The following is a 23,599-nucleotide window of genomic DNA, read 5'->3' as shown; positions in this document are numbered from 1 at the left end:
GCAGGGCTCCATCCTCAGCACATCCTTCCTAAGTGTGACCTTGGGTAAATCCCATCACCTCTGGGGCTTCAGTTGGCTGATGACACTAGGGTCCTGCTGTGAGGACCAAATAAGACAGGCCAGGTGAAGAGCCCAGGGGCAGAGCCCTCACATGGGGACATGTGGTCAGTGCTCACATTGGCATGGGCGCCCAAGCCATGTGCAGGGCTCCTCCTGGCTCAGGCCTCAGAATCCATCTAGCTCGAGGGTCTTCTTTGTCCCCTTCCCTCCCTGCCAACTTCCTCAGGGCCTGTCCCTCCCTCTGTGCCCAGGAGTCCTGGCTACCATCCTCCCTCGAGTATTCCTCTCCTTTCCAACCTCCCCAAACACCAGGGTCCTGTGTGGCCCGGCCCCCGTTCACGGGGAGGCTTCTCTAGGAAGGGGTCGTGACAAGCGGCCAACAGTTGTCTCTCCACAGCCCCTCTTCCCCCACAGAGATGTGGCCCCTAAGCCTGCTCTGCAGAGAGATGGCTCTCCCAGGCCTGCAGCAGCCTCCGAAAAACCCACCTGGTGCTTGTGCTAATTCCCTCACCTCTGTCCAGGTGGCACTCTTACCCTCCCTGCCTCCACCCTTGGTCCAGGGAAGCTCGTCTTTCTTGGCTTCTAGGACGTGACACTGCCCAGGGTCCTCCCTCTGACCACACGGCCTAGCCCTCCTCTCAGGACCACTTTCCCCACCCCACCTCCCAGGTGGAAGCACAGGGCTGTTTTGAGATTATTCCTTTACACTTCTCTCTAGTTGAATCTCTTTTTTTGACCCTGAATGCATCCATTCCCTGCTAAGGGTCTCAGTTTCCTGCATCGGCACCTCTAGGAAGAGGACCAGAAGACCAGCCTTGACATTCCAGACTCTTTCTTTCACGGACACTGTCCCTGCATCCCCAACACCACCTCCATCCCCATGGCAGCATCTCTGGTCCCAGCCCCACTCCCAGGCTCCATTCCTGCATGTCCATGACTCTGGTCTTGATTTTGTCCTTGTTGGGGGTCCTGGGCACCCTTGAGATCCCAGTCCCTTCCCCAGCACCTTGCTTGGGGCTGGACTCACAGAACTGTTGCTGTTGTTGTTTATTTGCTAAGTAAATAAATTCTTTGCGGCTCCACGGACTGCAGCCCGCCAGGCTCCTCTGTCCATGGGATTTCCCAGGCAAGAATACTGGAGTGGGTTGCCATTTCCTTACACACAGAACTACTGATGAGTAAATGAAGATGACAGGAAAATTCTGTTTCCACTTGCCTCTTTAGTGCTGTATACCAAGGGAAACAAAGGGAACAGAGGGAAGGATGCTGACGCTACCTCTATCTTTTCTCCAGGAGCTGGTACTTATCTTCTCCAGCTCATAGGACCGGGCTTTTCATACTCATCACTGCTCCCATCCCCACCATGTGTGCTGCAAAGTCAATCTCAGGTGCCCCAAGCAGGGGCCGCCAGGAGGAGTAGCCTGAGTGACGGCGCTTCCTGCCTCTCCTCTTGGCTCCGACCAGTTGCCAGGTGGAGGCCAAGGTAGGAACAGCCACAGGAGAGCCTTGCTGAGGACGGCCGGGACCTGGGAGGCCATGGAAGGCTGCTTTGTGTCCTTCAAGGCCAAGGCTAGGAATGCACTTGCTCCCGGCTGTCACCAGTGGCAGTTCTCGCTCTAACCCTGTGCAGGCATAGGAAGACTGACCAATGGGCTGGCAGGGAGGCGCAGTCTGGAAGCACTTACCCGGTAGTTGGAGTGCGCTCGGTTGTTAAGGAATTTCCCCAGTGGAATGTGCTCTGAATAACCCGGGGAGTACATGCCGGCCGAGGGGCCCGTCGGGACGTGGTGAAAAATGAACCAGAACCCAGTTTCCTGATGGAGGAGGACACAGGGGGAAAGGCACAGAATTCAGCACCAGAGAGCTTCTTGTGGGGGTAACTGTATGGCCCAGACTTGGGGTGAGCCTAGTGCTATCACCCAAACGGCCCCACCCCCACCCCCAAACACACCTGCAGAGAACAGTGAAAAGTATGAGGCAAGTATATTTTGTGGGCAGGTGGGGCTCCATCCTGACTGTTAAAACCCTTCGTGGGGTCCTACTGTATCAGCCATGGGAAACAAATGGCTGGATTTCAGAGCTACCTTGGGTCCATCGCCACCCCCTCTCCCAACACAGAACACGAGGGTCGCCTGAACTTTTTTCTTAGCTTTTCCCTTTTATTCCGCAGACATGGAAGCTGAGAACCAGAGACAGCAGCTGACCTGCTTAGGACCCCGGGAAGGTGAGCAGCACAGAGGGCTGGGAGAGAGGCAAGTGGGGTAGACAGAATGCCGTGTTTGGACCCTCTGCATGTCCCTGCCTGACCTTCCTCCCCATCAGCTGGTAGGTCATAGCACAAATCTCATAGGGTTGATACAAGGTTGATAAATTACTGGAGTTTATGGGATTTCCCTGGTGGTTCAGAGGTAAAGACTCCATGCTCCCAATGCAGGGAGGACAGGTCCAATCCTTGGATGGGTAACTAAGATCCCACATGCTACATGGTGTGGCTAAAAATAAATAAAAATAAATAAACTTGCATACACAGCAACACAAAATAATTTTTTAAATTATTATTAAAGTGTGATAACAATTTTAAGTTATTGGAGCTTAAAATACTGATATGCTGGGCATCTAATAATGAGTTATTATCACGTTAGCTATGATTATCAGTGATAAAGGGCCAGAGGCATCACTTAAAACCGAGTCCACCTGGACTTCCCTGGTGGTCTAGTGGTTAAGAATCCACCTGCCAATGCAGGAGACAGATTTGATTCCTGGTCTGGAGCTAAGATCCCACATGCTTCAGGGCAACTAAACCTCTGTGTCACAACTATCTAGAACCTGTGCTCTGCCATAAGAGAAGTCACCACAATGAGAAGCCCTCACACCACAACTAGAGAAAGCCCGTGCACAGCAATGAAGACCCAGTGCAGCCAAAAACAGAAAAAGAAAACCAAGTCCATCTGCCTCCCAAGCTGGCCCTTCCCTCCTTACCCTGCTCCTGTCTGTGTAGATGTCTAGACTGGGGCTCAAGGCATATGTATCCCATATGCTGGACCTGGCTGTCTCCACTCCCCCAGCCCCACCCAAGGCAGGGATGTTTCTGCTCACCTCGGATCCCGCAGCAGCACAGTTTATGAGGTTGTTGTTGGGATTGGCCATCCAGAAGGTGGACACAGCACTGTGGGCAGGAGCAGAGATGGAGCGGCATCAGACGGAGGGCTACTGGCACCCGTTCTGCCGTCCGGGGTGGAGGGGTGCCCCAGGTCAAAGGCTCTAGTGAAGCTTCAAGGAACCTCTTAGTAGTGATTTGAGAAACCCTTGATTTGTTGATCTGAAACCTAATTTTCTCATTAAAGTGGTGTGCATTTACACCCCTAATATGCTCAGAATTTGAATGGAGTCTGGCTCTTGATGGTAGAAGCAAGTTTGTGGGTTAAATCTGAGATGAATCCTAGAATAAATGAAAATAAGGGGAACCCAGGAAAGTGGCTATTTCTAAGGGAGAGACCCTGGACTCAGAAGGGTGATCGCATAGGAAGCTCTGTTTCTCTGTCTCTCTCTGACTCTGTCTGTCCTTGACTCTGTCTCTGACTCTGTCTCTCTCTCTGACTCTGTCTCTCTCTGACTCTGTCCTGACTCTCTCATGTCGGGAAGCACACTGGGCAGCTGGTACCCATGCGTACAGGCTGTGTGCACTGAGGTGGCAGCCTGCTTCCTCTCCTCAAAGGAGCCCTGTGTGTCACCCGGAAAAACCCAAGGATGAGAACAGTGGTCTCTCTGGACAAGACCAGTGCCCGTGAGGCCCAGTGAGAAGGGAGAATAGAAAACACACTGTGTCTGAGCAGCTGAGAGCCTCAGGTGGTTAAGGCTGCAAGGTCCAGGCCACACAGGAGCCCAGGACCAAGGAGTCAGAGGCTGGGTGAGAAGTCGTGTGAGGGAGATGCTTACTTGCAGTCCTGCCGGGGCTTGGGGATGTACCCCGGGTAGGAGTCCTCCGTGATCGTCTTGCACATCTTGCTGTCACGGTCAGAGGGGAGGAGGGTTCCAGACTTGACGAGGAGGCCGAGACAGTGGTCAAAGGTGTTGCGCTCTTCTGGCCCATCTTCCGTGAAGAAGCAGTGGCCCAAAGAGTTATAGCCTACAACATCCTTGACCTGCCGGGGTCAAGACAGGGGACAGGTCACCCAGCATCACTACTTATTTGCTCATTCATCCATGCCATACACACGCACAGCCTCAGGCACCACCAGGCTCTGAGAGGGGCACTGGGCATTTGAAAATGGACCTGACATGGGTGTTGGGCCTGGGGAGGGTGGGACAGGACGATAGAGCCAGACTTTAAAGTCCCTTCCTGCTGGAGGTGTTGTGACCGAGGCTTCCCGGGGTGGGGAAAAGGACGAGATGTTAGAATGGGCCCAAGAGGAGACCATGGACAAGGTCCTGTGAGGATAACCTGGTGAGGACACAGCGAGTACACTGCTTACGAGGACTGAGAGGATTTCACCAAGAGGTCCCCCAAGAAAGTGGGGGGGAGAGTGCCACCTGGGGAAAGCACCTGAGCCAGGCCAGCTGGGCTTACTGTAGTAAGACTGGCTCCTCACTCTGCCCTCACCCATAGACCCAAGCCAGCTTTGAAGCACACAATCCATTTCAAGCCTCATTTGCAGAAAGCCAGAAAGGGTTGCAAACTCCAGCTATTCAATATCCTTAGTCAGGGGGCTAAGCCTAGAAACCACTTGAAAACATGGAGGGGCCTGGGGTACAGTCTCTCGGACAAGTCTTTCAAGCTCTCTTCAGCACACTCTCCCCACCTCACAATGAAGGAGTCCAGCTCCAGGATCTCCAAGGCCCCTTCTGGGTCTGAATCTCAATGAACTCATCGCTCTGAGAGCTTGAGGGTCCTCAGAGGGCCTCTGGGTGGAGCTGTGCCTCCTTGTCTCTGGCAGGACTCTGCTCATCAGCATCCCTGCTCATCAAATGGGCATCCTGGTTCAGTTGAATGGCCCAATCGAGATGCTGACTACCTCCCAAGGTCCCCTGTCCACAGTGGGGTGTGAAGATAGCAAGAAATACCTCACTACCTTGACTGAGATCTTCTATCCCCATCCCTGCCCCTGGGTCCTGACTGCCCAATGACATCACCCAATCAGGGAAACTCTTGCTCCCCTATGACATCATTCAACTTGATGCTACAACAGGCCCTGGAAAAAATTCATCTATCACCCCCAAACTAACATCTAACTCCCCCTCCAGCACTGCTACCATTCAAGGGGTTATCCTGTATCTTATGGGATGTTCAGCAACATCACTGGCCCCTACACACTAGATGCCAGCTGAACCTTCTCAGCTGTGACAAAAATGTCTCCAGACATTCATTTCCAAGTATCCTATTGGGATAGGCTTCCCCAGTGATTCAGGTGGTACAGAATCCGCCTGCAATGCAGAAGACATGGGTTTGATCCCTGCATTGGGAAGATCCCCTGGAGAAGAAAATGGCAACCTTCTCCAGTATTCTTGCCTGGAGAATCCCATGGACTGAGGAGCCAGACCGGCTACAGTCCATGGGGTCGAAAAGAGTCGAACACAACTTAGTGACTAAACAATCCCATTGGGAAAGGGAAGTGACGAAATTGCCCCTGTCTGAGAAGCACTAATCCAGGGTAAACTCCCCACTTCCCTCTGAAGTCTCTTCTACGACAAATCTTACCTACTCCCCCAACTCCCACGCAGCCCTGCGCTAGAAGTATCCAGAACTCGGACCCTTCATATCCCAGCACTGGCCTGGGCGCTTATACCTTTTAACCTTGTTGAAATCTTACATAAGCCAATAATGATATTTTTTCTTTTAGAAATAAGGAAAATGAGACTCAGAAAGGTTGAGTGATTTGCCCAAGGTCATGCAACCCACATGTGCGAAACCAGGGCTGAAACCCCAGTTTTCTAACTGTGTCCACTCACCCGTAAGGGTGGGTCACAGGCACAGCTGCCCTGTGCCAGGCAAGCTTTCTGTTCTCTCAAACAAATATCACCCCCTTGATCTTTGATAATAGGCAAGGGCGTGGTCTTGAATGCTATTCAGTCCCTCAGTGAGCATTTTAGCCAATACCAAAGTCATGCAATGGGACTGCTTCCTTTCCTCCTAGTGAGCAATGAAAGTTTCTTATAAATAGCCTGGGCAGACAAGCCTGGGAGGAAGAGGTGAGAAAGCATGGACTGCTTGTCCTGGCAGGGACATCTGAGAGCAAGTTCAATGCCTTCACTTTACAGAGGAGGACACTGGGGCCCAGAGGAGGGAGGTGGAGCCGTGTTCAGACCTGGGCCTCCTGCCTGCTGCCCACAGTTCCTCTTAAATCCCATGTACCCAGTTGCCAGTTGTCTGGATCATACTTCGGTTCTCATTCTTTGAATCCAAGTGAATAATGAATACATTCTTATTTTAACAAATGCCTGAAAAAAAAATTCCCTCCTCTTGAGTTGTGCTCTGGAGAGAAAAATCCTTATTGAAAGGAGTAAAAATAACTCTTATTTGCTGGGTGTGAAATGCTTTACATATATTATCTCATCCAATCCTCATCCAACTACTATTCCCTTTCGACCGATGACACCAAGACTTAGAAAGTTACCCAAGTCCCTTCTCTTGCAAGGACGGATGGAAACTCGCCTCTCCATCTGTCTGATCTTGAAGGAGGAAACAGACAGAGCTGGACTCCGTCTTAGGCCAGGCTGTGAACATTAGGCTACATGCATGGTCACCCTCCCAGTGGACTCTGAACTTTGTGCCCGATGTATATAGAAGTGGCATACCAATGGAAAACCAGACCCCCCTGGATAAAAGAGCCTCAGGACTTGTACTTGGATTCTCCGTTGCCTAAAAGAATATGCTAATTATCTCTGTAACAGAACAAAGTGGTAAATTCCATTATGTTTATCAGGATATGACCACAAGCCTATTGATAAATATCCACTGTTTATCTAGTCTTGTGACACATGAATCATGGGTTAACTTTGATCATATCTCTTTTTTATCTTGTCCAGACTAGTTTCAAGGAATTTGGGGAGGTGGGTTTGAGCAAGTACACTTAGGGTATATAAGGTTTTCACAAAAACTGGTCGGGGACCTTGACTAAGAGGAGACTCTGCCTTGGGCCCGCCGGTGTAATAAACTGCACTCCACTATCTGCATTGTCCTTCTGAGTGAGTTTGTTTCCCGGAACACGTGGCCACAACAATCTAAACTTTGTGTACGAACCAGTTCTCAACAGCACCAGAGAAAAAACGCTCCTGTCTTGTGTTGCATTTCTTTCTTCTCTTTAGGAGTGGGGTGAAGTAACATAGAGTCAAGAGAGCAGTGTGATAAGGTAGAAGAAAGACCTGGGCTGGGAGTGGAAGACACAAGTTCAAGTTTGGCTTCACCACAGACTTGCTGTGTGATTTGTCTGAGTGTCCTTAGGGAGACTTCTGAAATCCCTTCCAGCCCTAACACTGGATGACTGTTCTTCTTTAGAACACTTCCTAGAATTAAGACACTTGAACTGTGATCTGGCTTGAGGTGGGTACATACAGATAGATGGCAGATAGATATGTGGGTAGATAGATAGATATTGTTGTTCAGTCTCTCAGTCATGTCTGACTCTGTGACCCCAAGGGCTGCAGCATGCCAGGTTTCTCTGTCCTTCATTATCTCCCAGAGTTTGCTCAAACTCATGTTCATTGGGTTGGTGATGCCATCCAACCATCTCATCTTCTGTCACCCCCTTCTCCTCCTGCCCTCAATTTTCCCTACGTCAGGGTCTTTTTCAGTGAGTTGGCTCTTTGCTTCAGGTGGTCAAAGTACTGGAGCTTCAGCTTCAGCATCAGCCCTTCCAAGGAGTATCCAGGGTTGATTTCCTTTAGGATCAACTGGTTTGATCTCCTTGCAGTCCAAGGGACTCTCAGGCAGACAGCAAGGAGCTGGATAAACAGACACACACACACAGGGACGTGTGGTGTACCCACTGAATCCTCATGAATGCTATCCGGAAGCAATGCGTACACTCCTGGCCATTCTCTTGCCCAAACTGCATTTTCCCTTTGTTCTTCTGGATACTTTCCCTCATGATTGAGATCATGAAAGTGATTCCTGACAGCCGTTTTAAGTCTTTAACTGTTGTGAAGTGGAGTCTAGGCATGAGATTTTGAGGGGTAAAATTCCTCAGCTCTTAGGAACTGCTTCAGTTAGAGTGACCATGTAGTTTATTGTCTCAACCAGGACATTTTTAAGAGTGAAAGTGGGAACTATTAATACCAATTAACTATCAACTATTAACTATAATTAATAATTATTATGTTAATAATTATATTAACATAACTACTAATTAACTATTATTTATTAGTAATTAATTTAGGGACAACGGGTGTAAACTGGAACTGTTTGATGCAAATCAGGGCATAGGGTCACCCCAACTATGAGGACTTCCTCCTGCAACCTGCACACAGTATGAAAAGGAAATGACTGAAACAAATACAAATAGGGGGAGTGGATGGGATGCATTGGGAGACTGGGATTGACAAATAAATACTACTCTGTATAAAACAGATTCATGGTGATATATGGCAAAAGCCATCACAATGTTGTACAGAAATTATCCTGCAATTAAAATAAACTAATTAATTAAAAAAAACAGATAACTAATAAGAACCTACTGCACAGCTCAGGGAACTCTACTCAGTGCTCTGTGGTGATCTAAATGAGAAGGAAATTCAAAACAGAGGGGATACATGCGTATGTACAGCTGATTCACTTTGCTGTATAGCAGAAACTAACACAACATTGCAAAGCAACTATACTCCAATAAAAATTAATTTAAAATATAAAACAAATACAAACAGAAGTGAACTGTATACTTGATTCTGCCTTCTAGGGTGAGTATGATATAATTCGTCTTAGTGAGAAACTTGGCTACAAGTATGACCTTATTAAAAGGAAGACTGTAACTTCTGAGCTTCTGCCATTTCTGCCTCCTCTTTTTTTTTTTTTTTTTTTTTGAGCTGCTAAGGAAAAGAGCTTTGGAGTAGGCCGTGATTTGTTTTGCAGCCTGTGTTAATGAGCTTTTGAAAATGCAAATACAAGTTGGAAAAGGAAACCGAGAACTCAATCATTCTGCCTAAAGAGGAAAAGAGTGAGTTTCTAAGGTGGCCCGGGACAGGGTGGGGGAGGGCACGGCACAACCCCCACAACCAGGAAGAGGGAGAGAGGGCTTGAGAAGAAAAACCAGTCTCTCCATTTCCAGTTGATGTCTGTGCTAATCTGTGATGCACACTCCGCAACTCCGCCCCACCCCACCCTGGCCCATCTCCTTCCCACTCTGCCAGGGGAAGCCCTAGCCTCTGAACCCTTGGGGGAAAACAAGGCCAGGGGTCTGTTTTCCTCATTTGGGCTCAGGAGGGAAGGAGAGATGAGAGCAGCTCATGAATCAAGAAATGAGTAAGGGACTTCTCTGGTGGTCCAGTGGTTAAGAACCTGCCTGCCAGTGCAGGAGCCATGAGTTTCATTCCTAATTCAGGAAGATCCCATTTCCCTTGGCTTCTCCACAGTTTTTGTCTCCATGGAGATGCTCCCTTGCAGCACTGCCCTGATAGAAGTCCCTGAGAGCGGCCCTCCAGCCCCACCCACAGCACTTTCTGTGCTCTGACCCCCTCCTCCACATGAGCCTGTTCCCCATATGAGGCTTAGAGAGGGTGAGCAATTTGCCCAAGGTCCATAGATCAACACCTGTAGACCAAGCCCTTCTAGACTATGCCCCCAAACCCATGCTCTCCCCTTTATACTGATGAGTGGCGCTGCTAGGAGAATTTACTATAATGTACCAGGAAGTGGTGGGCATGGTGTAAACCAGAGTAAAGCCCACCTTGGGGCGGAGGTGCTATGACTTTGCCCCAGTCCATTGTGGCCAGGCAGGAATGTGGGTCTAGTGTTGCCAATTCAGCCTACTTCTCAAAGGAAGCCAAGAATCCAAGATTTTATGTGAAATCTCTCCATTTTCAAGTGATGAAAACTCATTCAAATGTTTCTTTAAACGCTTAAGCCAAACAAAACACATCTGGCCACTGGGTTCAGTTTGCTGGGTGCCATTTTGTGACATCCAGTTTAAAAGTTCACAGAGGATGTGAGTTTGGTCCATTGAAAGAAAGTTCCATTTCATGTAAAATTATCAAATGTTTCTCTAAACATGATACAAGCCAAGCAAAACACAAACTGGATTCAGCATGCAGGGTGCCATTTTGTAATGTCCAACTTTAAAATTATGGAGGATGTAAGCCGAGTTCACTTAAAGAAGGATCAATTGAGTGTAAAAATTATCTGTGCAAATCAAGACAAACCACACACACACACACACCAACTTACTAATGAAGGCATTTCCCCCAGTGCTTATTGCTCTGAAGACACTTGGTTCAATAGAACAAAAGGGAAAAGGGCCCACTCCTGCCACCGCTACAAGCCCATCAGGCAGGCTTGGCATGACCCCTGCCTCATTTGCAGTTAAACAGATTCGTCATGACGCACATTCATGGAATGATCCTTGAGCAAACCAAGAAGCAGAAGAGCTAGACTCCCCATGACCACTGAGTGCTCACCCATCTCTGTAGCTTGGTGCCCTTTAGCAAGGACACACCCTTATTTTCTCCTTCTTCTTTGGTGGGTTACCTCTTCTCAATTGATATTTTTCTCAAATCTGAGCCAAGGATGGTTCCACCCCCAATGGCCCCGGACCAAGTGACTAGATCTAAAAAATCCCACCATTGCTAACAGTCCCTGGGCCCAGCAGTGAGCAGATTGGCATCAGGGAGGGGAATGAAGGAAATGAAGGGGCTTTGGACACCTTGCTGCCCCGGGAAGGAAGTGCTTACCAACAAGCCATTGGAGCCGTGGACGGTGACACAGCGGGAGAACGTGTGGTGGATGGAGAGATCCTTGACATATGTGGGCGGGTCGTAGCCCCCCTTTTCATCCACGTCACCCGCCAGGTGGAAGTGAATTGGGTACTGACCAATCAGCTGCTGGCCCATGTGCTTCAGCTCCACGCCCTCCAGGTGTGCGGCCTTGAATCCCAGTGCAAACTGGGAAAGCAGAGCCCAGAGTCAGAAGGGGTCCATGGGGTTGCTCCCTGATCCCCCTCACTGGTGCCCACATTCCAGAAATGCACATACATGTGTTGTCCTCAGAATGTTTCACTGAGCCCCACCTCAGGGACTCAGTACATTAAAGACATTCGCTGCAAATGGGTTGAGATGCCTGACTCTTCCTACCTCACTGGAGACAGGGTGCTGCTGCCAATATAGTGATGTGCAGGGCAATGGATTGTGTGGGATCAAGAGGCGCAGTGAGAATGTGCAGTGGCTGGGGTTAGCCTCAACCTTCTTTTCCTGCCTCCTAAGCTACTGAGCATTACGAGAAAGGGTTAACCCTGAGATAACCTGAGGGATGCTGGCAAGAAGCGCACCCTAGGAGGGTTAAGGAGTCCAAGAGAGGATGGACCCTGGGGCAGTAAGAGCCCAGGTTGTGGCCCACCATCTGAGGCCCTCTCCTGGCTGGGGAAAGGGGAAGCTGCGCTTGGGGTCTTCATCAGCCCATGACTCTAGTAGTGTGTGTGTGAGCTGTAGGGTGTTCCACACACTTATGTCATAGTACACTCAGAGCCATTCCTACACATTTCAAGGGACCCACTTGATCCCAACGAATGTCTACACTCCAGCAACTCACCATAATAGCACAGTTCAAAAACAACTCCCGCCCCAGGTTGAGCTCTGCTAACTTCTACTAGGGAAGGATGACTTCAGGACATGCTAACCATTCCTTCCAAAAACAGGTGCCCATTGAAATGCCGACTCTAGCAGTGGCTGCCCTGGAGAGCTCTGTTAAGAATGATTCTGGGGACTAGATTGAGCAAAGTGGGAAGGAGTGCTCTGGTCACTCAGAGATTTACTCTCAAGATGGGAAACAGGACTGCAGCAGCCTGAATGACGTAAACCTGCTATTTTTGCTTTCATCTCTCTAATGATTTTATACTACCACCCCTGTCCCCTCTCCTCCCCAGACACAGATTGGAAATATGTAGAAGTGATATTGGAGGTTGCAGAGACTGGGATGTACTGCTTGAATTTAATGAGCAGGGGCCGGAGATGCTAGAAATCTTATAATATAGACCCCTGTGACAAAAAAAAAAAAAAAGATTGTCTTACCTATGCCAGCAGGGACCCCATGATGAACTGTTTCATTCAATTATTCCTTTCTGTTAGATTACTTAAAAAGTCTTATCCTTAGAGCATATGATTTTAGCTTCAAAAGAATTATCTTTACAAGACTTCAAGGTACTACTGTTATTCCCCAGTTTTAACATCAAATCACTGGGAGCAATGGCTTCATGAAGAAGGCTGGCGTGTCTTAGGATATTCAATATGCCAGGTACAGGCACCTTATAGAGAGATGCTAAAGAAATTCCCCTATGAGGTGAATGCTAGGAAAACAAGAGCTCCAGTGAATTGATACCATTTTTCTTTGTTGCACAATGAGAACCCCTGCAGCTCATCATCTCTGCCTTGGTCTTGAGTCTCTACTGGGAAACTCACAGGTAAATGTGAAGCTCGAACTTTTAGTTCTCTTGCTTATCACCCTCTCTGTATTTTAACAGTGTGCGTGTGTGCTAAGTTGCTTCAGTCATGTCCAACTCTTTGCGGCTCCTCTGTCCATGGGATTACCCAGGCAAGAGTACTGGTTGCCATGTCCTCCTCTAGGGGGATCTTCCCAACCCAGGGCTCGAACCTGAGTCTCTTATGTCTCTTGCATTGGCAGGCAGGTTCTTTACCACTAACACCACCTGGGAAGGATCTATTATAAATGTGACTTTGTGTGAGTTAAATGCCCCTTCTTTTAGAAAGTCCTCAGGGTTAACTAATAAAGCAAGGGAACGGAAGCCATGGTTGAAAATTGAGAACCATGAAGGCAAGAAGCACAGTGCGACCTCCTGGGGAGTAGGAGATGTTCCTCGTCATCTTTCTCATCCCCAAGTACTGACAGATGGAATTGCACACCAGTGGATAACACACAAGACTCCTCCAGCTTCCAGAGAGTACCCCTCTCTTGATCCTACCCCTTGCCTCCCAATCCCTTCCCTACCAAGCACCCCTACCCCCAGGATGGCATCATGTGAATCCTCCTGGTTGGGTTGATGGACTCTGCCAGGTAGATTTGTCGTACCTTGATGTGGCCCCCAAAGGTGTCGAAGTCAAAGAAGTTGCAGAGGTGGTTGCTGTAGGGGTAGCACTCGTCCTCCATCTCCCCCATCACCACGATGTTCCGGCTCAGGAGTCCCACCTCGGCACGCATGTCCACACCATCGATCTCCTCCCCAGTGTGCATGTACATCGGCTTGCCTAGGGCAGAAGAAGGGAAGCAGGGAGCATCAGAGGTGCTGCCTCTATCCACGGTGCCTAGGACCTTCCAGGTGCTTCTGCTGCTTCCATGGTACATGGGGTTGTCCATGACCCTGAGCCCCATTGTATAGAAGAGTGAAGCCCAGGGAGGTGAAATTACTTGCCTGGATGAAGAGCCAGCCATGAATGCTCATGACTGAAGCCCATGGCAGAAATGGCTATTTGTCCCCTAATTCCTACCCCCTTTCTGCTTGTCAGTACGAGAAACTTCTATTTTAGCTGACACAAGACTCCCCCAGAAAACCATACTCCCTAGCCTCCCCACAGGTGAGCGTGGTCAGAGGATGAGCAGAGGCAATGCGTGCACCCTGCAGGTGGCTCCCGCTCCCCCCCGGGGGTGGGATGTGGGCACTGGTGGTGGGCCAGCCTTGCCTGTTTGAGAATATACCCTGGAGATGGCACAGCAACCAGAAGGAAGACACCTGGGCTCTGCATGATCCCACAGAGCTCACGCCCTAGACTGCCTACCAGTTGGGTTTCTTTCGGACACAAGATAAACCCCCTCTTCAAAGCCACTGAGAGAAAGGGAAGCCTGGCAAGCTGCAGTCCATGGGGTCGCAAAGAGTTGGACTAGACCGAGAGACTGAACAACAACAAAAACAACAGGCTGCCTTTAAATTTAGCTTGTCCCTGAGACTGCTGACTTGGCTCCTAGGTGCTGTCTCTTTCTTCTGAGGATGTGATTATAGACAGCAACAATCTCTTGTGCTGATTTGCAGCCCGAACCATACCACGGACACTGCTTGGTTTTGACTGTGACCTTGACTAGAGCAGCAAGGCACAAGAGCTCAGCCCCTCGATACCACTGGTGCCCACACGCAAAGGCTGCGGTTGTACTGAGCCCCGAGTAGCACACACTGACAGTGACCTCACCCTGCCCTCTCATCCACGGGCAGGGCTGGCTCCTCTGTCCAGTCCTTCACCTAGGTTACATCCTGTGGGAGGGTCTGCACTTTGTCGGAGGATGTTTATTGCCTTGGATTTCTGCAGACTCAGGGAGGTGGTGGTTTCTTTGAAGCATCTCAGTTCAAGATGCGAGACCAGTGCCTGGCAAAGCTGAGAAAATATTCCCTTTGGAATTGGTATTTGCCTCCTCTGGCTACAGTAACAACTGACCACAAATTTAGTGGTTTAAGACAACAGAAATTTCTTATTCTTTTTTGGTCATGCCATGTGGCATGTGGGATCTTAGTCCCCCAACCAGGGATGAAACTCATGCCCCCTGCAGTGGAAGCACGGAGTCTTAACCACTGGGCCATCACGGAAGTCCAAAGACAACAGAAATGTCTGACAGTCCTGGAGTTCAGAAGTCCAAAATCTATTCCACTGGGTCAGCAGTCAGAAGTCGACAATGCCGGTTCTGTTGGGAGGCTCCAGGAAGAGTTTGCTCCTGGCCTTTTGCAGATCCAGATAGTGGCCAATGTTCCTGGGCTGCTGGCCCATTCCTCCAATTCCTCCAATCTGCTCCATCGTCACATCACTTTCTCCTCTGACTCTGTCATTGTGGTTCAGTCGCTCAATCCTGTCTGATTCTTTGTGACCCCCTGGACTACAACATGCCAGGCTTCCCTGTCCTTCACTATCTCCTGGAGTTTGCTCAAGCTCATGTCCATTGAGTCAGTGATGTCATTCAAACATCTCATCCTCTGTTGTCCACTTCTCCTGCCTTCAGTCTTTCCCTCTGACTCTGACCTTCCTGTATCTCTCTTTTAAGGACCATTTTGGGTTTCCCTGGTGGCTCAGTGGTAAAGAATCCACCTCCAATGCAAGAGATGTGGGTTCAAGCTCTGGCCTGGGGAAGATACCACATGCTGTGGACCAACTAAGCCCGTGTTTCACACCTACTGAGCCTGTGCTCTAGAGGCCAGGGAACTGCAACTGCTGAGCCCAAGTGCTGTAACTACTGAAGCCTGCACACCCGAGAACCCATGCTCTGCAACAAAAGAAGCCACCACAATAAGAAGCTTATGCATTGTAACTGCAACTAGAGAGTTGCCCTGCTCGCCACAACTAGAGAAAAGCTCATGCAGCAACGAAGACCCAGCACAGCCAAAATAAATAAATAAATATTTTAAGGACCCTTTTGATTTCACCGAGCCCACCCAGATAATCCAGGCTCACCTCCCATCTCATGAGCCTTAACTTAAGGACATCAACCAAGTCCCTTTTGCCACCAAGGTGATATTCGCACACAGCTCCAAGAAGCACAGCACCCTGCCCAGCCGCCTGAAGGATGAACAGAGTAAAACCCAGACTCTTGTGGGCTTATCTGCCATCACTCCCTCAAGGACTTTCCTGCTCCAACCAGACCCCACCACCCATACTACCCCCAGTGAGCCTCTGCTTTTTTACTTCATAGAGATTTTACCTAAGCTGCTCTCTCTGGCCAGGATAGCCTCCTCCCTTTGTCCATGGAGCAAATCACTTTGTTCCTCAAGATTTAGCTCCTTTTCAGTGAAGTCTTCCCTGACCATGCTCAACGTGAGCCTTCACATCTTGGGGTCCCCACAGCGCTCGGCAGAGCCAAGAAACCAGGCCATGCATCCCCAGATTTCCAACCACCCCTCAGAGTGTGTGCATTTCAGAGTTCAGGGGGCTCCTCTTGATTTGCCAGCATCCACTTTAAAATATGGTGTGTCCAGGGACGTCCCTGGTGGTCCAGTGGTTAAGATTCTGTGCCTCCAATGCAGGGGGAGCAGGTTAGAGTCAGGGAGTTAAGATCCCACATCTTGAGTGGTGTGGCCAAAAAAAAAAAAATAATGTGCAGACAGAATGGGAACCAGAGGTTTCTGTTCCTGGAGGTGGCCAGAAGGCCCTCCTCAGGAATTCAGTCTCAACACAACTGGAGGGGAGAGACAGTGGATGGGGAGGACTGTGGCTCTGGAGCCAGGCTGTCCGGGTCAGAATCTGACTCAGATCATGGCTGTGGATCCCTGAACACGTCATTTAAGCTCCCTGAACCTCAGACTCTTTATCTATACAATGGAGACAATCATAGCATGCATCTCAAAATGTAGAGATAGTTGTGAAATGAATTAATCCAGGGAATGTGCCTGGAACAGCCCTGGGCACATGGCAGGGGGCTAGTGTGACACAGGTGACACATGCAGCTATCCCCAAGCAAAGGCGTGACTCGAGGGCTCCCACCATTGGCTTCACGCTTATGATGGGAGTTCATAGAAAGTAGGTTTGACAGCTTTCTTGGTTCCATGGGCTGGGGTGGAGGGGTGGAGGAGGGAAAGAAGCCAGGGGTAGGGGGACTTCCAGGTGGATGGAGGCGCTGTGTTGATTAGAGTCCTGGGAGGAGAGGTGGGAAGACAGACTGAGAGCTGGGAGAACTCTCCAGTCCCACCGCCTCCTCCCCCGCCTGCCGTGGGGCTCCCTATCAGGGCTCTGACAGACCTCTCCGCTGCTTTATCTGCCCTGCCGCTGTGTTCACAGGCCACTCCCGGCAGCAGTGCCCGGGAAGCTGTGCGCTCTGCTTTCTCAGCATCCTGTCCTGTCTGCAGAATTCTCCCAGCCGGCCTCCACCCACCCTCCCTTCCTTCTCTAAGCCCTGATACAGGAAGGCCAAAGGAAGCGGGTATTGAGAGCGGGGGTGGAGGGGTTGAGCAGGGGGGGGGGGGGGGGGGCGGTGTGTGTGTGGGGTAAAATAGGCAAGCATGGCCAAGAGGGATTTGTCCCAAATAATCCAGAAGGGCTGTGAGCACAGATGATGGGTGGGAAAGGCGTGGGATGCAGAGGGACCCACACCCTATGGCTGGCCAGGTTCTACAATGTGCCCTCTCTGCAGTGCAATCACGGCATGGGATACTCTGGGCTCACGAGAAAAATGGACATCGAGGATCTTCCACCCCATGCAGTGGTTCCCGACTTAGCATGATCCAGGGATTCTGGGGGAGGGGGCAATGGGGCCTGTCCTTCTCAGACCATGGGGACAAACCCAGAGGGACTTGGGCTGGAGGGTCCCAGAGAGGCAGATTTAAGCTATAGAGTGCCCTAGAGTCCTCCTCCTGTCTAGTCATCTTTGAGTGAAGATGCTGAGAGAATACGTAGCCTTCAAACTTGAGAGCTCTGAGTCTGAATCTTGGCTCATATCCTCCAAGCAGACTTGCTTGGTCTACAACAGCAGCAATCCCCAGAGAGTTCTGAGATGAAGGGCATGCTCTACTCCGTGTCATCCACTGGCCCCAGGTGGTCACTGAACTCTTAAAATCTGGCTAGTATGACTGAGGAATGGAATTTCCTTTTTTTAATTAATTTTAATTACATTTATATAGCCATAAATGGTTGGTGGCTACCATAGTGGAAAGCATTAGTCTAGACATTTAATTTCCATGAAGAAAAGAAGAAGATGTTTCTTCATCTGGGTCATGGAGAAAACAGTAGCCCCCACTTTCTTATGTAATCATGGAGAGTGAGAAAGATGGTTCAAGTAAAGTGTTTAGTATATGGTAGGAAACTCAAAAAATGTTAATACTAATTAACAGTAGTATTACTTAAAAGTGTGTGTGTTTGAAATTGGGTGGTTACAAGCAAAGTGGGAAGTGGAGAATGAAAACAGGGCAGAAAATTGAAGACATTTCTCATTGCCATGTCAGGAGGTGTTGAGAATCCCACTGTGGTTGGCAAAACTTGGAAATATATTTTTTTTAGATGATTCACACGTTTTCATGACTTTGTTATCCCCATCTGTTTCCCATCAGAAAAGCCTTAAAATGCAAAAAGGCCTGTTTACTGGAATTTAGGGGCAGTGAGGAAAGAGGAGCCAGGAAGGCCGTGTCCCGCTCTGCAGCCAGGCTGGGGAGGAGAACACTGATTGGTAACGGTGGCGGCGCCATTTTGTAAAAGAACAAGGCAGCTGGAGTCCCCGCTCCATGTCACTGGGGGATGGACAGCCAGAGAACGGGCTTGGAGCCGAAGAGGAGAAATGAGGGCCTCCCCAGGACAGACAGACAGACACATACACACACCTTACAGATACCCTTCCCTGGAACTTTTCTCACTGGGGGCGGGGGGGCGCTGTTTTCACAAAAGCCCTAAAGCTTCTGAACAAGATGGTCCCACCCTTGCTTGAGGGGGCGTGGGGGAGTCTGGGTTGGGGGACCTGGAGAGACAGACATGGGCGGTCATGAACCAAAGGAGCTTGGAGGGTCCTGTCGGGGGCGTACACTCCTCTCTACTCACTCTTTCCTCTTTGGTCCTCCCAGGACCCAGAGCAGCCCCATCTCACACTCTGTCCAGCCTGAACAATCTTCAGGAAGCCCCTAGAACCACTGGTCAAACACTGTCACCTGGAGCCACGCTCCATCATTCACCCCTGAACCATGCTGTGGGGCGAGGCAGAAGTGCCCTCATATCACACGGTTCCCTCTTTCTCAAGGACACTCATGGCACTACCTGCTGTCCTGTTAGGTCCTGTTCATGTTGAAATCTCCCTCCAGGCCTAGAGGAGCCCAACACTGAGGTGCAGATGGGGGCTGGTGTGAACAGACCAGGGTCTCTTCCAGGGGTGCTCCTTCTTCTCCCTCCCTGAAGGCTGGGCCTCAAAGGCAAGCTTTCACCCCCCTAGAAGCCACAAGGGCAGCCCCAGAGTCAGGGTCACCTCACAGAGGGCAGTGACAAAGCTCTAACGTCTGAATGCCACTCCTGCCAAGCGTCCCAGAGGACACCTGGCATCCCAGAAGGCCTGTCTGCCTCTACTGTCCTCGAGAGACACAGAAGTCACCCAGGGAAGACCCAAGGGTCTGGCACTCACTAGGAATTGCTTCCCTTGGTGCCATCCTGTAAGTGGGGAGCTAGGAAGTCTAAGAAGCCATTGTACTTAGAAGAAAGCCCCCATTCTTTCTCAAGCACACTTCCACTAGCCAAAAAGACTGTGTCGAATTTTACTTTTTGTAGTTTTGTTTCTAAGATGATAGATATTTTCAATATGTTGGGTATACTTTCTCAATCCATAGTATTCTTCAATCCCCAGATTCTAATACTTCTCTAGGTACAATGGTCCTGTGGCCACTGATATATTTAAGAAAAAATTATTGGGTTATAGTTGATTTACAGTGGTGTGTTAATTTCTGCTGTACAGAGAAGTAAATCAGTTTTATATATATATATATATATATATTTACAGATGTATGTATATACATATATATATACATACATATACACATACATCCCCTCTTTTTAAAATTCCTTTCCATATAGGCCATTACAGAGGACTGAGTAGAGATCCCTGTGTTGTACAGTAGGTGCTTATCAGCCATCTACTTTATACACAGTAGTGTGTATGTGTCAAGCCCAATCTCTCAATTAATCCCTCCTGCTCTTTAGCCCCTGGTAACCATAAGCTTGTTCTCTACATCAGTGACTCTATTTCTGTTTTGTAGATAAGTTCATTTGTACCTGTTTTTTAGATTCCACATATAACAGCTGATATTTTTTAATGCCTAGTATTGATTTTCCTTTCTCTACTAATACATCTCAATTTTCCTCTGGGGAGTGACTGTATCCATGCAATGCAGTCTTCGAAGGACAGTTAATGATGGTGTCCTAGCCAGGGGGTGAGCACGTGAGCTATCAACCCAATCAATGCTGTCTCCCTGGAAGGTAACTTTTGAGTACCATGTCCTAGGACATGCAAATAGTGATGCCTTAAGGAGGCTGCCCAAGCATTCCTGCACCCCAGACCCCTGAAGCTGCCCTATTTCTGGTCCTTGTTTGCAGCATGACTCCTCAGCTTCTATTTAGCTCTCTAAGTTGAATAGTTTCCCAATTAATTCCTATTTTTAAAGTAGTCAAATTGGATTCTGTCGCTTACAACCAAGAACTCTAATCAATACATGACTCCCCTCCCCAAAGAATAATCGACCTGGACTATAAACAAGGTCTCTTTTTACATCTTTGTTGTTGTTTAATCACTAAGTTGTGTTCAGCTCTTTGTGATCCCATGAACTGTAGCCCACCAGGCTCCTCTGTCCATGGGATTTCCCAGGCAAGAATACTAGATGGGTTGCCATTTTCTCCTCCAGGAGATCTTCCTGACCCAGGAATCAAACCTTCATTTCCAGCATTGGCAGACAGATTCTTTACCACTGAGCCATTTGGGTAGCGCCTTTTTTAGCTCTCAGTTCAGTTCAGTTCAGTTCAGTCACTCAGTCGTGTCCGACTCTTTGTGACCCCATGAATCGCAGCACGCCAGGCCTCCCTGTCCATCACCAGCTCCCGGAGTTTACTCAAACTCATGTCCATTGAGTCGGTGATACCATCCAGCCATCTCATCCTCTGTCGTCCCCTTCTCCTCCTGCCCCCAATCCCTCCCAGTATCAGGGTCTTTTCCAATGAGTCAGCTCTTCGCATGAGGTAGCCAAAGTATTGGAGTTTCAGCTTCAGCATCAGTCCATCCAATGAATACCCAGGACTGATCTCCTTTAGGATGGACTGGTTGGATCTCCTTGCAGTCCAATTATCTATAATTCCAGTAACCTCACATAACATAAATAACCAGGGCATTTAAGTCAAGATTTAGGAGAAGAAAAAGGAAATGTAAAAAGTAGAGAAAGAAGACATTTAAATTTTTGTGGTAAGTTAAATTATTGCTAACAAATATTCACTCCCTCCCCTCTGTCTTAATGGGAGAAATAGAGTTCCCCATTCATGTTGAGCTGGACCATATGATCTACTGGAAGGTAGGTGTGAGAGGGTTCAAGTTAGGAGCTCAGGCCTTAGGAGTCCTCCTATGATTCTGTTCACTTCTCCATCATGAATAATAATATGTCCTTGGGAAGAATGAGAGTCACATGGAACTGATCCGAACCCAACCCTTGGAGCCAAGTTTAGTTTAGAAAAGCTGAACCCTACACAGCCTGTAGATGTATTAGTAAGAAATAAAAGTTTGCCACGGAATTTTAAGAAATTTTTGTTGTTGTTGTTGTCATGTAGCATTATCATGGCTATAGCTGATTGATACAAATTTGTTTTTATTTCAGTCAACTTTAAACCTAGCAATTTTCAGTTTCATCTAGCCTAGGAAGGGGTAAGCAAATGTCCTACCTGCTACTTTGACCTGGTTGGGGGCACAGGTTCTGCAGGGGAGCACCTGGAACTCTTCCGCCTGGTACATGGAGTAATCGGTACTGGCAACGACCAGGGTGTCCCCAGGCTTCCAAGACTGTACATTGTCTGCCAGATGCAGGATGGTGCTGTTCACATTGGTGTCGATGGTGACGGTGAGTTTGGGCCTCACTATAACCCAAAATAGGAGAGACTGAGAGATAAACCTTTGTTCCTGGCAAACTTCCACCTCTTCCCTTACCCCCCCTAAATCAGAAAATGCCAGGTTTGCCTATCCAAAACCCAAATCACCAGGCTCTCCCAGAACCAGTCTTGGTATGGGTTTGTTTTTTTTTTTTTGAAGTCATCAAAAACCCTACCAGAAAAGAGCCATTCATTAGCTCTGGGCAGGGGAATTTTCCACTAACTCCTTAGCTGGAGTTAAATGGGGCTGTCTCTCCACACCCACTTTGCAAAAGATGTAAAACAAATATAGTTTCTCTCAACTATTATTTACAGTAGCTGTCAGCCTCCCCTTCCAAAGAACTCCCATCCTTAATGACTGCCTTCTGGAGATGGCCAAGTGCCCTCGAGAAGAAACCGACCATTTCCAACCCCTGCTAACAAGCACCCCGAGAACTGGGTTTAAAATAATAGCATCTAGAGAGGCCATGGGCTGCGTATCTCTGTGGGGGCGGGCTGCAGGAAGGTCAGCTCCGTCCACAGCACCCTAGTTGCCTTGAATAGGCCCTTCCCCTTCCTGAAAGGCGTATGGGCAGGGTGGGGCTCCACTGGCTCCTGCCAACTCCGAGGACCCTCCCACGGTCCCTGTGTCATAGAAGGGCTCTCCATCAAGAACTTGGCAGGAGCGCCATGTCACTGAGATGCCCGGAGGCGGCTGACCCCGCCGCCCAAACTCGCAGTGCATAGCTGCCAGCTGGAGGAACTGAGCCACGGCGGCAAGTGCGTCCCCAGTAAGGGGCTGCTTACCAGGCTTCCCGCACAGGAACCGCACACGGTAGCTCTGGCAGACTTGGCCCCGGTCGTAGCACACAAACCTATAATCCTGGCCCTTTTTGTAGACAACCTCAGTGGTGAGGTTGACTCCATCCAATGTAGTGGCCTGGGAATGGCACAGAAATTACAAAGTCATTTCTCTTTGTAAAGAAGGAAGGTGATGATTAATGTTACAAACATATACTCACAAGTCTAAAATTGTTGCTGCTGCGAAACTTATTTACAATGGCTTAGACTATTATTCTAACATTTCCCCTTCTCTGTTCTGCTATAAGAAGTGCAGCATGAAGTCAGAGGGTGGATAAACATCTTGCCTGGGGTCCCACCATATTTGGTATCCAAACCAGTGAGTGACTACACTGGGGAATGGTTTATGGAGTGTTTATCACCAGCACATGCTCTTTTAAGAGCTGGGCGGGTTGTTTTCTACAACTTGTACCCTCTCATCCACCAGCACATCCACAGTGGCCAACATTTACTGAAGACTCACTGGATCAACCTGCTGGTGCCCAAATGTGACTCCATATCCTGTGGGGAGTCTTTAAAAATACTCTTGCTGGGACTTGTCTGGTGGTCCAGTGGTTAAGAATCCGCCTGCCCATGCAGGGGACATGGGTTTGATCCCTGCTCTGGGAAGATCCTACATGCCTCGGAGAAACAAAGCCTGTGCAGCACAACTACTGAGTTTGTGCTCTAGAGGTGGTGAGACGCAACTCCTGAGCCCAAGTGCTGCAACTACTGAAACCTGAGCACCTAGAGCCTGTGCTCGGCAGCAAGAGAAGCCACCGCAATGAGAAGCCTGCACGCCACAACTAGAGTAGCTCCCACTCACTGCAACTAGAGAAAGCCGCCGCGGCAGCAAAGACCCAGTGCAGCCACCAAAAAAAAAAAAAAAGCTCATGCCCAGGCCCCATCCTCAAAGTCTCGGATTTGATTGTGTTCAGGGTGCAACCTGGACATGAGAACTTTGAAAGGCTGCCCCAGGGGATTCCAACGGGAAGTTAAGTTTGAGAAC

General features: G+C 49.1%; 1 protein-coding gene across 2 annotated transcripts in view; it reads right to left on the bottom strand.

Moving 5' to 3' along the window:
• CEMIP (cell migration inducing hyaluronidase 1) overlaps positions 1-23,599 on the bottom strand; it is a 160,606-nt gene that overhangs the window by 28,765 nt on the left and 108,242 nt on the right. For both annotated transcript variants that reach the window (XM_061158852.1, XM_061158851.1), the window contains 7 exons: positions 22,558-22,690; positions 21,568-21,759; positions 13,283-13,458; positions 10,936-11,145; positions 3,997-4,202; positions 3,157-3,226; positions 1,746-1,874 (listed from right to left, as the gene is read on the bottom strand). In XM_061158852.1, the coding sequence (XP_061014835.1) occupies positions 1,746-1,874; positions 3,157-3,226; positions 3,997-4,202; positions 10,936-11,145; positions 13,283-13,458; positions 21,568-21,759; positions 22,558-22,690 (1,116 nt within the window). The remainder of the gene's footprint in view (positions 1-1,745; positions 1,875-3,156; positions 3,227-3,996; positions 4,203-10,935; positions 11,146-13,282; positions 13,459-21,567; positions 21,760-22,557; positions 22,691-23,599) is intronic.

Source organism: Dama dama, chromosome 13 (assembly GCF_033118175.1).
Source record: "Dama dama isolate Ldn47 chromosome 13, ASM3311817v1, whole genome shotgun sequence".
NCBI lineage: Eukaryota > Metazoa > Chordata > Mammalia > Artiodactyla > Cervidae > Dama > Dama dama.
Note: the sequence above shows the minus strand (reverse complement) of the source record. Positions and strands in the feature narration are given on the sequence as shown.